The sequence below is a fragment of the Plasmodium chabaudi genome (genome assembly GCF_900002335.3).
Source record: "Plasmodium chabaudi chabaudi strain AS genome assembly, chromosome: 14".
NCBI lineage: Eukaryota > Apicomplexa > Aconoidasida > Haemosporida > Plasmodiidae > Plasmodium > Plasmodium chabaudi.
In genome coordinates, this window is record NC_030114.2 from 2472402 (window position 1) to 2490246 (window position 17845).

The 17845-nt window shown below is 28.0% G+C and overlaps 4 protein-coding genes across 4 annotated transcripts; 2 read left to right on the plus strand and 2 right to left on the minus strand.

Annotated features, from left to right (window-relative positions):
• Nucleotides 1-475: 475 nt before the first annotated feature.
• Nucleotides 476-4152, plus strand: PCHAS_1467700 (CIR protein; the record flags this gene model as incomplete). The annotated part of the gene is made up of 3 exons (XM_016799876.1): nt 476-490; nt 631-3624; nt 3730-4152. 3 exons carry the CDS (start codon nt 476-478, stop codon nt 4150-4152), a joined length of 3432 nt encoding a protein of 1143 aa, XP_016655112.1.
• Nucleotides 4153-5246: 1094 nt separating this feature from the next.
• Nucleotides 5247-6657, minus strand: PCHAS_1467800 (fam-a protein; the record flags this gene model as incomplete). Its single annotated transcript, XM_016799877.1, has 6 exons — nt 5247-5270; nt 5418-5648; nt 5742-5845; nt 5985-6054; nt 6149-6386; nt 6527-6657. The coding sequence occupies 6 exons, from the start codon at nt 6655-6657 to the stop codon at nt 5247-5249; spliced, it is 798 nt and encodes a 265-aa protein (XP_016655113.1).
• A 3774-nt stretch (nt 6658-10431) lies between these two features.
• On the plus strand, nt 10432-14251 carry PCHAS_1467900 (CIR protein; the record flags this gene model as incomplete). Its single annotated transcript, XM_016799878.1, has 3 exons — nt 10432-10446; nt 10589-13876; nt 13979-14251. 3 exons carry the CDS (start codon nt 10432-10434, stop codon nt 14249-14251), a joined length of 3576 nt encoding a protein of 1191 aa, XP_016655114.1.
• A 1504-nt stretch (nt 14252-15755) lies between these two features.
• Nucleotides 15756-17234, minus strand: PCHAS_1468000 (fam-a protein; the record flags this gene model as incomplete). The annotated part of the gene is made up of 6 exons (XM_016799879.1): nt 15756-15842; nt 15990-16208; nt 16313-16404; nt 16551-16620; nt 16711-16933; nt 17104-17234. 6 exons carry the CDS (start codon nt 17232-17234, stop codon nt 15756-15758), a joined length of 822 nt encoding a protein of 273 aa, XP_016655115.1.
• Nucleotides 17235-17845: the final 611 nt, after the last annotated feature.

A 17845-nucleotide genomic window follows, 5' to 3' on the forward strand; every position in this document is an offset into this window, starting at 1 on the left:
GAGATATAAATATATTTTTAACAATTATAGTGATAACATATTTCTAATTCTTTATATATTTATAGTAATATATTCTCCGAAATCGCTTTATTAAAAAAACAAGAGGAAATATCATTTTTCTCTATGTTTAAACTTATAATTATAAGGAAATGTGATTATTAAAACCCATTACAAGGTTACACAAAATTATATAATTTGATAATTATAAACTCTATTAAAAATAACGATCTTAGATACATATATGATCAAACATGTTTAAATAAATTAAAATGTAAGCCGGTTTAGATAAATTGCCATAAAAAGTAAACATGACATTCCTTTAGAAATGATATTATATTATTATTACATATTAATTTAAATCTTCAAAATAACAAGAATGTGCTTAATTGCAGATTTTGTTTGGTTCAGTTATATATTTTATATAAAAATAATATGATGCCAAATATCGACAGATTAAAGATAAAATATCATTACAATGGCTAATAAAGCAGTAAGTATATATGTTTTAAATAAATACATGTCTTTACATGATTTGAATGCTACACTATCTACAAATTATTATTAAAATACATTTCAACAACATTTTTATTAATATTTATTTTTATTTAAAACTTAAAAATATTTTCTTAGTGTGGTTACCTTCTCGATGCTGATGAATATTTTAACAATGAAGTTGTCGATGAGAACAAATTTAATAAAAATGATTCATTGAAAAATAGATGCCCTTATGAAAATAAAGTCTCTCGCCCTTGTCAAAATAATTATGAAAGAATTAACGCTTTGGCAGTATATTTATACCAAAATTTGAATAGTACTTCTACGAGTTTAAGCGGAAAAGGACATAATGGAGACCGGCATATTGAGTTTTTTATGATGTGGCTAAGCGATAAATTATTTAAGATAGAAAACGACTATAAAGCAACTCTGGAAGAATCTTATGATAAGCATTTAAAGAATTCTATGGGGAATTTTAATTATTGGAGAGTTTTAAATAGTAAACAAATTTATAAGAAAGCTACTATTAGGAAAATGAGCGCAATGTACACCTTACTTACTTATATATGTAAACTAATTACTGAATACAATAAACATAACAAAAGTCTCAAAAATGTCAGCGAGAATGATAGAAATATCCTTGTAAATAATTCCACACAATGTCGTAACTATTATAGAACCATTCATAATTCTGTTAACGGATGTAAACCATACCTGCATTTATTGGATAGTTTAAAAAAAATATATGAAAATTTTATATTGACTAAAATTATTAATAATAAAAATCTTGAAAAAAGGACAAGAGATTCATTATCTAGACGTATTAAATCCCTTAAAACGTTTAAAGATGAAGACAAATATTTTATATCTGATAATGAAGAACTTAGCTTTAATACTGAAGCGTGTGGAAAAGTGAAATTAGAGGATGAGGAACTTGGAAAACAAATTGCATCAAAAGGATCACCGAGTAAGCCAAAAGGCACCATCACAGGAGATCAAACAAAACAACCCGGAAATCCACGTGGAACAAATGATCAATCAGGAAAATCTCCAATAACTGGAAAACAATCACTGGGATCACAACCACAATCAGCAGCTGCAAAACCAACAGCTACAAATCTACCACCTGCAAAACCAGCGCCTGCAAATCCAAATCCACCACGGCCACAGCCAGCAGCTACAAAACCAGCAACTACAAAACCAGTAACTACAAAGCCAACAGCACCAGCATCAGCATCTGGACCATCGGGACATGTAAAACAAGTATCTGGAGACTCACCAGCTAAAAAACCAGTACATACGCCACCAGGACCTGTACAAGGACAAGCACAAATACCTAGAAAACCAGACCCTGCAAAACCAGGAGCTATAATACCAGGAGCACCATCACCACCAAAACTAGGAGGAACGCCACCTGCAAAACCAGCAGTGCCACCACCACCTGCACCACCACCTGCACCACCACCTGTACCACCACCTGTACCACCACCTGCACCACCACAAGGATCTCAAAAATTAGGGGCAATTCCCCCAAGTGGAGCAAAGGGTTCAGACAAAGGATCAGACGCTTCTAAAAGTGATACAAAGGGTTCAGGGATTCAGAAAGGAAATTCGGATATCGGAGGTGGTGGGAAAGGAGGATCCCCTGGTGGATCCGGAGGTTCAGGTAAGGCACAAGGAAGTTTAAGTGGTGGACCAGGAAATCCTGGTGGTGATCCAGGAGTTACAAGTAGTGGAGCGAGTGGTGGAAAAGTAGACGCTCCAGGTAGTGGAGCGAGTACTGGATCGGTTAGTGCACAAAGTGATCAAGGAGTACCACCTGGTGGATCAGTACCTCCAGGTAATGGGCAAGGAGATGCAAATAGTATGCAAGGTGTTGGAAAAGCAGGTAAAGATACTCAAGTAGGAGGTAATAGTAATATACAAGGTGGTGTAGGTGTCAATAAAGGAGGTGCAGATGCCAATACAGGAGTTCCAGGTGTTGGAAAAGGAGCTTCAATTAGTGGAACAGGTGGTGGATCAAATAGTCAAGTAAGTACAAGTGTTGGAAAAGGAGATTCAATTAGTGAAAAAGGATCCCCAGATAGTGGGCAAGGAGGATCGCCTGGTGGAGCAGGAGGTTCAGATAGTAAAGTAGGTAGTGAAAAAGGAGGTGGAGGTGTCAATACAGGAGATTCAGGAGGTGGAACAGGAAGTACAAGTAGTGGGCCAGGTAGTGGAACAGACGGTACAGATGGTGGCCTAGGAACTCCAAATGCTGTTTCACTACCTGGAGATCCAAATAGTGTCTCAATGACTTCAGGTGGTGGGACAAAGGCATCAGGAAAATCCAGTGGAAGTTGGTTCAACTTTTTGGGAGTGGATTTAAATCCCATGAGTCATTTACCTAGTATTTCCAATATATATCAAACTCCAAAGGATATTTTAACAAATACTGCTAATCATATCTCTAATACATATAGTAACACTGTGAACATTGTAAAAGATGCTTATGATAACACTGTGGACATTGCAAAAAATGCTTATGGCAGCACTGTGGACATAGCAAGAAATGCGTATGGTAGCGCTGTGACTAATATAAAAAGTGCTTTAACTACATCTAGTAATTATATTGGAAATGCTGTTGGGAGTGTAACTAGCAAATTGAACCCATTCAGTAGTTCTTCTCAACCAAGTGGTGACCAATCTGGGTCCAATAGTTTAGGGGGTGGGGTAAATACATCTGATCAGACACAACAAAATCCATCACTGCCTTCACCATCTCCACCATCACAAACTTTGCAACCAATTTCGCCACCGAAAACTCCATCAGATCCACCATCAGCGCCATCACCAAAATTACTCGATCCACAGCCTATCTCTACACAAATTCCCAAAAGTTCAGATCAACAAAGTACACCTAGCACTGGAAAAGGAGTATCTCAAATACCATTATCTACTAAAGGCACATTACCAAGTTCTAGTATAAGTCCTTCAAATACAGGGAATGGAAATAATCCTCCAGGAACAGATGTTAAAATTAACGAAAAGCCATCAATATGGTGCATAGCACAAAATAAAAAATGTGACATAGTAGGTATTGGTATTATAGGAACTTCATTATTCGTTTTTTTAGCGATTATGTATAAGGTAAATAATGGGCAACTATTAAATATATCATTTAAATATATTTATCGTCAATGTATAATTACGACTATAAGAAATATATTATATTTTCCCCCGTTTTTATTTTAGTATATATCATTTGGATCGGCAAAAAATTCGAAGAAAGAAAAAAACATGAAAAGAGTTATAAATTTGGTTGGTGGAAAAAAAAGGGAAAGGACGTTTATAAATTCAGGTGATGATAAAAAAATGATGAAGATTATTATAAATTCAGATGATAAGAATAAATCAATAAAGCATGAGATATATTCACATGATGGAAAACGAAAGACACATATAACTATAAATTCAGGATATAAGAAAAAAAATACAAAATCAGTTATAAATTCAGACGATAGAAAAACGACAAAAATAATTGTAAATTCAGTTAATGAGAAAATACCATTATTAAACATATACAAACTTATGCATGCCGATCCTATGCCATTTATTAATTTATTTTTTTTGTTGATTTTTTTTGTCTATAAAAGAAAACGAGACACTATAGAATGATAAATTTAATTAATGTCTTATATTTTTTGTAAAGCTCAGATTCATGGTTTTATATTTAAAAGTACATATAAATATATAATAATAAATAAGTAAATTCATTTATTGTTATAAATGATTATGTTCAATGAGACAAATAAAATATGTATTTTTATGTAATAGTTGAATATAACATTATCATTTGTTATTTTCGTAATTTATATAAAGATACCATTTACAAGGATTATTAATGCATGATTATTATTTTTTTTTAATTTTATGAATAATAATAGTTAATAATATATATAACATTTTTTAAAAAATAATTTTATTATAAAATTAATTATTTATTATTGAAAAAATGCTACAATTTTGTTAAAATGTAAAATATGCACCTTAAATTCCTATTATATGCTACATACAATTGTTTTCTACAAATATTAGTAAAAAATTATATAAAATATAATAGTATTTCTAACAGATATATATAAACATTTGTTTTATTGAATGAATAATAAATCAATGGCATAAAATAAAGCATAATAAAGGTATCATTGTTATATATCTGTTAAAGGTCCAATTTGGAATATGTGATTTTATATTCTAAAAAACTGGGTAATTGAAGAAAGGGTTAAAGACTCAATTTAATAGTCAAAAAACGAAAGGAGAAAATAAATCATTAATAGCTTATTCATATGATAATAATTGATATAATTAATACATGTCTTATTTGGAAGTAATTAATTTTTAATGAAAATTATTTGGTTTATAAGAACAGTTAAGATCACAATAATATAAAAACAAAACATATCGATTTTTAGTACAAAAAGTAAATTATCATAATAACATTTCCATAAATAAATATTTTTCATAAATTATAATAATCACGTTTGTAGTTTCCATGAATTCATACATATATATGATTTATAATATTAAAAACATAAACAAATTATATATGCCAAACATTATTATAATGAAAAAATGATTTATAATGCTAATTTAAATCAACCATTATGCATGAAAATAAATCGTATTATTAACATAAATCTTCTAATATTACAGTGCTGAAAACTATATGTGAATGAATAATCTGAAGCTTTTCCAATAATGCATTTTTGTTAAGAGGAAGGACTCTTATCAATCTAAGAAAAAAATATAAATGGATAAATATATAAAACATTAAATTTTTTTTGCAAATTATAGTATATATTATAAATATGTACATTTATTTAAAATAATATTCTTTTAACAATTGTTGGAATAAGCTATTAAATTTATATATTGCTTACAGATTCGACATAGGTGATTTCAAGATTATCGTCTTTTTTTTCAATGAGGTATCCAGCCAAATTAACATACACATTTTTTGATCCAGGGTGTCTAATGTAATGATCAGAATTAACGCTAGTTTGGAATCCATTTGCGCTTTTTACGATTTTGTTTTTATATGTTTTTCTGTAAGGGTTGTGATCATCTATATCTGCTGACGTCATGGCGATTATAGTTTTGTTTTCTGATACCTACAAAATTAATAAAAGAGTATTCGAATAAATTATTGTGAATAACATAGAAATATTATTTATAGCGAAACATAAGAAAAAAGGTGTTCTTACTTGAGCAATTTTCATTAAAGCATAAAAATATTCATGATGCGACGCATATTTTTTTTTGTAACGTTGTTCTATTAATACTAAATTTGGATTGTACACACGGATAACTATTAAAAAAAAATAATTTTGCATTATATAAAATAAAATATTATAAATTTGAAGATATGGAAAATCGTAAATCATGAAATGTCGAATAAGTAGTAAAACTATTATGTTAATTTGACTAATTATCTGCATTTTGCATACTTTTAACATTGCCTTTATTGTAAGTATTGGGGGTATCGGGATCCCAATATTTGTTTATTACGTGATCATACTAATGGAAACAAAGAAAAATATATGTATATAAATTATAATAATTTTTTAATTTTAATTTGGTTTATAACTTAATATTGCTTGTTAATTGATACCTGACTGGAAGTATAAATATTTAAATTAATTTTTAGAATATCTGTATCACCATCAATTTTTTTTTTATATTGGGATAAACTCTTATCAGGAGTTTGTGAAAGTAAATTATAACCGTCTTTACTTGTAGCATAGTGTTCTAAATGTTTTACGGCTTCACTCATAACTTGTTCCGCATGTATAGTTTCTCTTGAATTGACACATAATCGGTGCTTGTTTTTATTATATACTTCTTCGGGACTGTCATTGATAAAAATGAACATATTTTTAATGTTTACAAAAATAAAATTGTATTTATATTATAACATCGTCGTACAAGCATATATTTAATATTTTCATAATGAAACATGTAATACACATATATTGCTGCATTTTCTTACGTAGAATAATAATAGGTGAATTGGAGTGTTGTATTTTCTTCTGAAGCAACCTCAGCTGCAAGGGTTTCCTTATTCGCATATACGAAAATGCTTAAAAGAAATAAAGCGATTTGAATATAAAATTTATTCATTTTGAACTTTACAAACAAAATATTAAAATTTATATTAGTGTTTTTTTAATTAAAAATTAACAATTCGAAAAGTTGCAGAAGTATAATTAAAATTAAAGCAATAATTGTTTTCAATAAAGCATAAAAAAAATACAAATTATTATTTAAATGACAATTTTGTATGCTTTTATCATATTTTTAATTTTAATACACTTTTTATTTAAATAATTCAATCAAAAACGGCATCAATAACCGAAACTTATAAATAATTAATATCAATAATTTCATTAATATTATAATTTCTGAAATAAATAATTTTAATTATATTATATAAATGATATTTTTAATAATAGCATTATGAATACGTAAATTTTATATTTTTATAAGTGATTAAACTCAATTTAAAATTTACAAAGTTCCATTACGTATGAAACTGCATGTATTATTTATTTATATATAATAGAAAAAACTGTGTTTTTACCTATAGAAAGCCAATCATTTAAAATCAAAATGTAAAAGTATGAAAATAATATTAAAAAATATATATGCTTTAATATAATTATATATACTTAATTAATAATTATATCAAATAATTGTTTTGATACTTTTTTCCATTTGCTCTCCAATATTTCTTTGAGAATACATGGCTTTTAATATAAAGAATGCCTATTATATTTTTAAATAATAAAATATTAATTTAATCGGAGGAATGCAATTAATTATATATATTCCTGATACTACTATAATAACAGTATTCTTTACTACATCAAAATAATAGTATGATCAAATTTGCATTATGAAAATCAAACATTCGTGATTTTTTCATCACTTTTAATACGAATTTTACTAAATAAAATTTTCTAGAAAAATTCTTAATTTTATAAAAATTATTTATTGGCAGTAATATTGACATCCATATTTTTTTATAAATTAATACAAATTATAAATTTCCTTTTAATGGTAAAACAAATTATATATAAAATTTTAAAAAATACAAATAAATAAAATATAAAAATAGAATAATGAAACATAGAATTGTAAAGTATAGAAATATATATATATAATTAATTTTCAATTATAATATACTTGATGCCGAGGTGTTCATCCTTTATGGATCATATGTTTGCATTATGGGTCAAGGTTATGTATTATGGGTTATTGTTTCGTCCACTGTGTTTCGTTTTGATTTAGGGTTCGGGGTATATTGTAATTTAATTTTTTATAATTTGATAACATTTTTGTCTATAAATGTTGATTAAATATTTGTGTCATTCCAGTATGTTTTATTTCGAGATTATGTCTAAAAACGCACCCCCCAAAATAACATAGTCATTAATATGAAAGGGGCCGCATAATGTATTTCTGCGTGTTATAAGACTTTCATCGAATTCGTTCGTATATATTAAATGTGACAATATTATAACTTCATATTATGTGTTCTATTGCTAAATTGGGCCAACTATTTATAAGAGCCCTTATTGTCTATTATATAAGACTTGTTAATCGGGGGTTATATTGAATCATGAATAAAATAATATGTTTCTTTATTCGATGAAACATATTATTTGTGTCACTATTATTTTGATTTAAATTATATTATACCAACTAAACTGTAATAATGGCATTATATATGTGGTGGGTGAATGAATTATAAGATGATTCATTTGGAATAATTACCTACATTATAATATACCTTCAGGTTAATGAGTATACTTTTAACATTAATTAATCAACCTATTAATATATAATAATAAAATATAGATTCACAAAATATTGATCGAGAATCGATAATACAGCATCATCTATAAAAGGCTTTTTATGCATCTAACATTTTTAATAATACACCAAAAATATGCATATTAATAAAAAATTACATTATATATATGTATATTATTTTTTTTCGATTATAATTAGCATCAGTATATTCTATAGTTCTATATACTTTAGTTTATATACCATAAAGGCATAATATTATATTAATCACTATTAATTTTTGATATTTATAGTTTTGAGGCATAAATAAATTATATTTTAAAATAGTTAAAAAATAAAATATAATCATAATAATAAAATTTCATATAATGTATTGTTCTAATAATTATAAATAATATGATAGATATAATATCGTTATTATTATACACCTATATATAATTTAATAAAATACTTAACTAATAACTAATATTTAAATATTGTTTTATTATGAAAACTTCATATAATTAAATATTAATTTTATCGAAAATGGGCATAATTATTAATTTAATTTGAACTAATAATATTTATATTCGGTTATTATATATATACAAAATCACAAATATATAATGTTATTACGAAATATTATATATGTTCTAAAATGTTATAATTTAAAACAATGAAGCAAGGAAAATTACTAATCGGTTTAAAGTAATTTTATTTAGCGCATTAATTATTCCGTTGTACTATACAGTGATATAGCAGGAACCAACAATGATAACACTAGATAAAGTATTAAATACGAGCAAACCATTAAATTCATTTGATTCGAATACATTGGCATATATTAATTATATATTATTAAAACTAAAAAGATGCAGAAGATAAAAAATCATTATTATAATATATACTTGAGTATAATTTTAATGTAGTAATATTAACACTATAAAAATATATATTATTAATTCTATTAGCAATTTGAGTAAAAATATAGTTTTCTATATTGAGCTAAATGTTTTATTATAAAATATGTAGTATATGATATGTTTAGATTCTAAGTATCAATATGCACTATAATGGTAAATACACTTATATTGCTTCTAAAAGATTATTATTATCACTAAATAAAGAGCAAATATTAAAATTATAAACCTATAAAATTTAATCAAATCATAGGAAAATAATTTTATTGGGCTTGTTTTTATAGCTTAAAATTGAAGTTCGTATTTATTTATATATTAAATAGTTTATAAGAATGACAATATATATTTATATATACTAATTTTAGAACCCATTTAAGTTACATATTGTTTTTATTTGTAATTAGTTATATTAATTTTAATTGCACATTTTTCGCTTTAATTTTAGAAAGATACATATATGCAGTGTAATATTATTTATTAAAAATTATTTGTATATAGAGAAAAAATTACATATAAGCAAAGTTATTGCACATTTTAAATGAGATATTCACTTATATTATTAATTAAAATATAAATACAAAATATATATAATCTATTTAGAAAAAGTAATAATGTTGAATGATTTTTAAATTTTATAATTTTAATAAACAATTTGTTTTATATTTAATAGAAATAACATTAAAATATGCAGCATGTGATGAAGGATAATAACTCATATCAATATATGATATCAATAATGAGATATAAATATATTTTTAACAATTATAGTGATAATATATTTCTAATTCTTTATATATTTATAGTAATATATTCTCCGAAATCGCTTTATTAAAAAAACAAGAGGAGATATAATTTTTCTCTATGTTTAAACTTATAATTATAAGGAAATATGTTTATTTAAACCTATTATATGATTGCACAAAATTACATAATTGGATAATTGTAAACTCTATTAAAAATAATGGTATTAGATATATATATTATCAAGCATGCATAAATAAATTACCATAAAAAGTAAGCGTAATGCTCCTTTAGTAATCATATTATTATTACATATTAATTTGAATATTTAAAATAATCAGAATGTGCTTAACGGAAGCCTTTGTTTGGTTCAGTATATATATCTTATATATAAATAATATGATGTCAAACATCGAAAGATTAAAGATAAAATATCATTACAATGGCTAGTAGAGCAGTAAGTACATATTTTTTAATTAAAACACCTGTCTTCGCATTGCTTGAATATTGAACTACCTATAAATTACTATTAAATTGTATTTAAATGCCATTTTTATTAGTATTTATTTTTATTTAAACTTTTAAAAATATTTTCATAGTGTAAATTCCTCCTCGAGGCTGATGAATATTTTAACAATGGAATTGTCGATGAGGACAAATTTAAGAAAAACACGGAATTACATTCTTATTGCCCTTATGATAATGGAAAACGTCGCCCTTGTAAAAATAATTATGAAAGAATTAACGCTTTGGGAGTACATTTATACCAGAAATTGAATAAAACCACTAAGAATTTAAACGGAACAGGTCACCATGAAAACCGGCATATTGAGTTTTTTATGATATGGTTAGGCGATAAATTATTTAAGTTAGAAAAAAACTATAAAACAACCATGGAAGAATCTTATAAAAAGTATTTAGATAATCATATAGGAAATTATAAATATTGGAACGTTATAAATAGTAAAAGACTTTATAAGGATGCTACTATTAGGAAAATGAACGAATTATACAACTTACTTAGTTATATATGTAAACTAATTACTGAATACAATAAAAATCCCAAAAAACCTAATAGAGATACTCTTGGAAATTATTCTGCCCAATGTCGTAACTATTATAAAACCACTCATAACGCCGTTAAAAGTTGTAAACCATATTTGCATTTGTTGGATAGTTTAAAAAGAATATATGAAGATTTTCGATGGGAGAAAATTATTAATAATAATGATAGTAATATAAACAGATTATTATCTAATCGTATTGAATCTCTTAAAACATTTGGAAATGAAGATCACTATTTTGTATCTGATTCTGAAGAGCTTAGCTTTAATAATGAGGGATGTGGAAAAGTGAAATTAGAGGATGAGGAACTTGGAAAAAAGATTGCATCAAAAGATTCACAGGGTAAACAAAAAGACCCTACAAAGCCTAATAAACCTCCCACAGGAATTCAAACACCACATTCTGGGAATTCACCACGTGGAACAAATGGTCAATCAGGAAAATCTCCAATAACTGGAAAACCATCACTGGGATCACAACCACAATCAGCAGCTACAAAACCAGCAACTCCAAAATTACCAGCTCCAAAACTACCACCCTCACCTCAAAAACCAGCACCTGCAAAACCGGCACCTGCAAAACCGGCAACTACAAAGCAAACATCATCAGGCCCAAAGCCAGCAGCACCAGCATCAGCATCTGGACCATCGAGAAATGTAAAACAAGTATCTGGAGACTCACCAGCTAAAAAACCAGTACATACGCCACCAGGACCTGTACAAGGACAAGCACAAATACCTAGAAAACCAGACCCTGCAAAACCAGGAGCTATAATACCAGGAGCACCATCACCACCAAAACTAGGAGGAACGCCACCTGCAAAACCAGCAGTGCCACCACCACCTGCACCACCACCTGCACCACCACAAGGATCTCAAAAATTAGGGGCAATTCCCCAAAGTGGAGCAAAGGGTTCAGACAAAGGATCAGACGCTTCTAAAAGTGATACAACAGGTTCAGGCATTCAGAAAGGAAAATTGGATAGTGGAGGTGGTGGGAAAGGAGCTCTAAATGCTGACACAGGAGGTACAAGTGGTGGATCAAAAAATCAAGGGGGAAAACCAATAGGTGATATACAAAAGAAACCAGGTCATGTGGATACTTCCACACCAGGATCTCAAGCATCAAGCCAAGGGATGGGACCGGGAAATCAAAGGGATGCAGGAGGAACTTCACCAAGCAGTATAGATAGCGGAAAAGGAAACACTACAGATAATACAAGTACTGGAGATAATGGGAAAAAAGATTCAAATGGTGTCACAGTAAGTAAAGGAACTACCGCAAATAACAAAGGCGATCAACTTCAAGGTACAGATCATACACAAGGAAGTTCAAGTAGTGTAACAGGAGGTTCAGCTATTGGACCAGGTGTTGGAACAGGAGGTGCAGCTGGTGGAGCAAGTAGTCAAGTAAGTACAAATGTTGGAAAAGGAGGATCGCCTGATGGATCCGGAGGTTCAGGCAATGCACAAGGAAGTTTAAGTGGTGGACCAGGAAATCCTGGTGGCGATCCAGGAGTTACAAGTAGTGGAGCGAGTGGTGGAAAAGTAGGTGGGGCAGATAGTGGAGCAAGTACTGGATCGGTTAGTGCACAAAGTGATCAAGGAGTACCATCTGGTGGATCAGTACCTCCAGGTAATGGGCAAGGAGATGCAAATAGTATGCAAGGTGTTGGAAAAGCAGGTAAAGATACTCAAGCAGGAGGTAATAGTAATATGCAAGGTGGTGTAAGTGTCAATAAAGGAGGCGCAGATGCCAATACAGGAGTTTCAGATAGTGGATCGAGTGGTGGAAAAATAGGTGATCCAGGTAGTGGGCAAGGAGGATCAAATGGTGGAGCAGGAGGTCCAGGTAGTAAATCAGGTAGCGGAAAAGGGGGTGCAAATGGTAATGCAGGAGATGGAACAGGTGGTACAGATGGTGGTTTAGGAACCCCTAATCCTGTTTCACCACCTGGAGATCCAAGTGGTGTCTCAATGACTTCAGGTAGTGGGACAAAGCCACCAGGATCATCCTATAGTTATTGGTCAAACTTTTGGGGAACTCGTTTAAGTCCCACAAAATATTTACCTAGTTTATCCGATATGTATGAAACTCAAAGGAATATTTTAGCAAAGGCCACTAATCAAGTTAGTGATGCATACAATAAAACCATGACCATTGCACAAAATGCTTATGGCAGCACTGTGGACATTGCAAAAAATGCTTATGGCAGCACTGTGGACATAGCAAGAAATGCGTATGGTAGCGCTGTGACTAATATAAAAAGTGCTTTAACTACATCTAGTAATTATATTGGAAATGCTGTTGGGAGTGTAACTAGCAAATTGAACCCATTCAGTAGTTCTTCTCAACCAAGTGGTGACCAATCTGGGTCCAATAGTTTAGGGGATGGAACAGATACATCTAACCAGCCACAACCAGGTCCACCACCACCACTATCTCCACCACAATCAACGCTACCACTCCCACCAGTAACTTCAACATCACCGGGCACGCAAACACCATCTTCTCACCAGAAACCTACCTCTACGCAAGTTTCCCAAAATACAGTTCAGAAAGGTGCATCTAACATAGTGCAGCAACTTGATCCAAACGCCGGAAAGGGAGGAATTCAAACACTAACAATTACTCAAGCTACATTACCAAGTTCTGGTATAAGTCCTTCAAATATAGGGAGTGGAAATAAAACTTCTGGAATTGACGTTAAAATTAACGAAAAACCATCAATATGGTGTATAGCACAAAATAAAAAATGTGACATAGTAGGTATTGGCATTATAGGAATTTCGATATCCATTTTTTTAGCAATTATGTATAAGGTAAGTAATGTACAACTATTAAATATACCATTTACATATATTTTTGTCATTACATAATTATAAATATAAAAATATGTTATATTTTTCGCCATTTTATTTTAGTATTTATCATTTGGGTCGGCAAAAAATTCGAAGAAAGAAAAAAGCATGAAAAGAGTTATAAACTCAACTAGTGGAAAAAAACAAATCCAAATAATTATAAATTCATCTACCAAAAAAAAACAGACTAAAAAATATATAAAACCTGTTTATAGAGGAAAACCTCCATTATTAAATATATACAAACTTATGCAGGCCGATCCTATGCCATTTATTAATTTATTTTTTTTGTTGATTTTTTTTGTCTATAAAAGAAAACGAGACACAATAGAATGATTAATTTAATTAATGTCTTACATTTTTTGTTAAATACCAAATGTTTAGATATTCATGGTTCTACACTTAAAAGTACATATAAATACGTAACAATAATAAATAAGTAAATTCATTTATTGTTATAGATGATTATGTTCAATGAGACAAATAAAATATGTATTTTTATGTAATAGTTGAATATAACATTATCATTTGTTATTTTCATAATCTATATAAAGATGCCATTTTCAAGGATTATTAATGTCTGATCATTATTTTTTTTACAAAGCTCTATTAATAACAATAGTTAATAATATATGAAACATTTTAAAAAAATCATTTTATTATAAACGAATTATTTATTATTGAAAAAATGCTACAATTTTGTTAAAATGTAAAATATGCATCTTAAATTCCTATTATATGCTACATACAATTGTTTTCTACAAATATTAGGAAAAATTTACATAAAATATAATGGTATTTTCTAACAGATATATATAAACATTTGTTTTATTGAATGAACAATAAATCAATGGCATATAAAAGTGCATTATAAAGGTGTCAATATTATATTCTTGTTAAGGATCCAATTTGGGATATGGGTTTTTATGTTCTAAAAAGCTGGATCAATGAAGAAATGTTTGAATACTTAATTAAGGTTAAATACCTTTTTATTATTCCATATTAACATTCATTACATTATTAGTACTTCGTGAATCAGAAATTCTTATCTAAAATAGTATTTTTTTATCATATAATCAATAAAATATAAGTTATATATGTATATCTATTTTATTTTTGTACTGTTTTTGCATATTTTTTATATAATTTTTACATTGTGGGTCAGGGTTATGGTTGTGTTTATGGAGCCCATATATGGGTTAGAGTTAAGTACCACACTACATTTAATTTTGTATAATTTTTAATAATTTGATAATATTTATTTGCTTAAGGAATTGTTTTAAATATATATAAGGAATAAGTTATTAAAAGTGATAGAATTTGTCGTTTTTAATATTTACATTAGTATTGATTATTTGGGTTCTGTAAAGGGTTTCAAAGACAAACTTTAAGGAACAAAATATATATAGTAAGGATAAAAGTAAATGATAAATATATTAATTTGAGGGTGACAATCGATATATTTTATGACATTTCTATATTGATACACAATTAATTATTAATATGCTTTAAGTTTCATGATAATAATAAGAGTACGAAAGATAAATTTGGAACGGTAAAAAAAAGTGATCGAACTAATATAAAGAGTAATCACACAGAAAATTTAATTGGATTATAGCATTAATTATTTGATTTCATCACGAAATTAAACATATTCAATATATTTTAATACAAAAAGAACGAGAAATTACATACTAAATATTCATTTTAAAACGATAAAACTGCTGTGATAGTATTTAGTAGGCACTATATATAAAGATAAATTAATTATATTAATATATGCATCCCAATATTAAAGTGCTGAAAGACTTTTACTTGGTATATATTGTTGTTTACTATGTTAAATTTGTTGTGGTATGCTTAGAATATTTTTATATGTAATATCTCTATTTTTTTTATCGGTGGTATAATTGTCTCCTTCAACGATCTACGAAAAAAGGGGATAAATATATAAAAAATGTCAATATTTTGTGTTTGAATATCATAAAATATATGACATATAGAGAATGTGGATTTTAGATAAATGCTAAAATGAGAATAAAGTGATTATGGTATTATTTTTTGCGATTCTTACAGCGTTGATATAAGTAATATGAACTTGATCATCGTCTCTTTTAACTACAAATCCAGCTATGTTATCACCCAATTTGGTTAATGCTTCCTCAGGATCAATGTCAGCTTCGATTGATTTTTCATTTTCGAAAATTTTTTTCAAATCAGTTTCTTGATTGATTTCACCGTCATATTTTATAGCTCTTGTAGGAGATACAATTACAGTTTTGTCATCTGTTTTCTACAAAATTAATGAATAAAAAGATATATGTATTGTGTAAATTAATGTATAATAATGTGAATAGTAGAATTTTTAGAGGAATAATGGAAAAAAAATGTCCTTACTCTAATTCTTGCTCCTATAGCATATCTTTTTTGGGAGTTTATTTGCTTTTCAAACAAGACACAATATTTGCAGTATATACGAACAACCTTTCCTAAAAAACGATAATTGTGGAGATATAAATGAAATATTGTGAATATATGAAAATATTAATGAAAACAATAGAAAAAGAATAGTAAATTGAAAGATGGTTTGATAGTGATAGCAAAACATTAAATTTATTGATTATTTTTTATTTACCATCAATAAACTTGTTATCTTTTTTTTGGTGATCTTTGAAATCCCAGATCTTCCTTAATATATCAATGTACTAATGAAAAAAAAAGATATGGATATATATAATAATGATTATTTAATTTTAAGTTATTTTTATATGTTAAATATTGTTGGTATTTGATACCTTGGAGGAAGATGGAATAGTAAGTTCGAGCCTTCCAATATCTACATTTCCAATTTTCTTAGAATATATATTTTCGTTTTCACTCTTTTTAGAATCAAGCGAGTAACTTTCTACACCAGTCTCAGAAAGTTTCATTAAAAGGACTGACGCATCTTGTGCATATTCTACTACTTGTAATGTTTCGTCAGTGTCTTCACATTCCTTGTCTTTGTATTCCTCCATTCTTTCATTGGAAATATGATTGGTGAAAGTGAGATAATTTTTAATGGGTAAAAAAAAGGAAAGAAATGAATTTATAAAATGGGATATTGAATATTTAATGATTATGAAGGGATATGTTTGACGAGTATGCATATTTATATTATATTTATATATATTTTTATTTTTTCATACACATCTTTTTGGCGGAGGCCACATGGTTTCATAGTACATTTTTCATCGGTTTCGCTTGCAAATGCTATATTTTCCATATATCCTGCGAGGCTTAAAAGTGCCAAAACAATCTTAATATATACTTTATTCATTTTTGTATTTGATAAGTAAAGTATTAATTTAAAAAGTGTAAAAATATGTTATATAATTAGGTTTAAGATAGAAGGACAAGAATATCCAATGAATATATATAAAAATTAATAATTATTTAAAAAAAAAATAATTTATATAATTATATAAACAAAAATTTTTTATTTAAATGAGTTCATTGGAAGGGGAGAAAAACAACGTACACAAATTATAGAGCACCCCAAATATTATGATTTTAATTTTCCTAGTATTATAATACTGTGTATGTTCTGCGCCACTGGAATACAAATTTTTAATGTTTATGCTTTATCAGGTTTATAAATTTGGCATATTTTTTATTTATATGTACACATTGTAAGGGGTTAAAAAAAAGTACAGGGGACCAGTGTTCAGGGTTTAGGATTTAGGGGATGAGAATTATATTGAACTATTTATATTTAATATGCTCATTATATGAATATTTCTATTTAACAAAGCCTCTTGCTTGCACTCCACATTTGTTTAATTTAAATTGTAGTTTCTGAGCCCCCCATGGGTTGCGTGATATAAGAAAAAACGACAAAAATATATCATATTGCATACATATAAAGAATTAAAAGATAATACATATTAT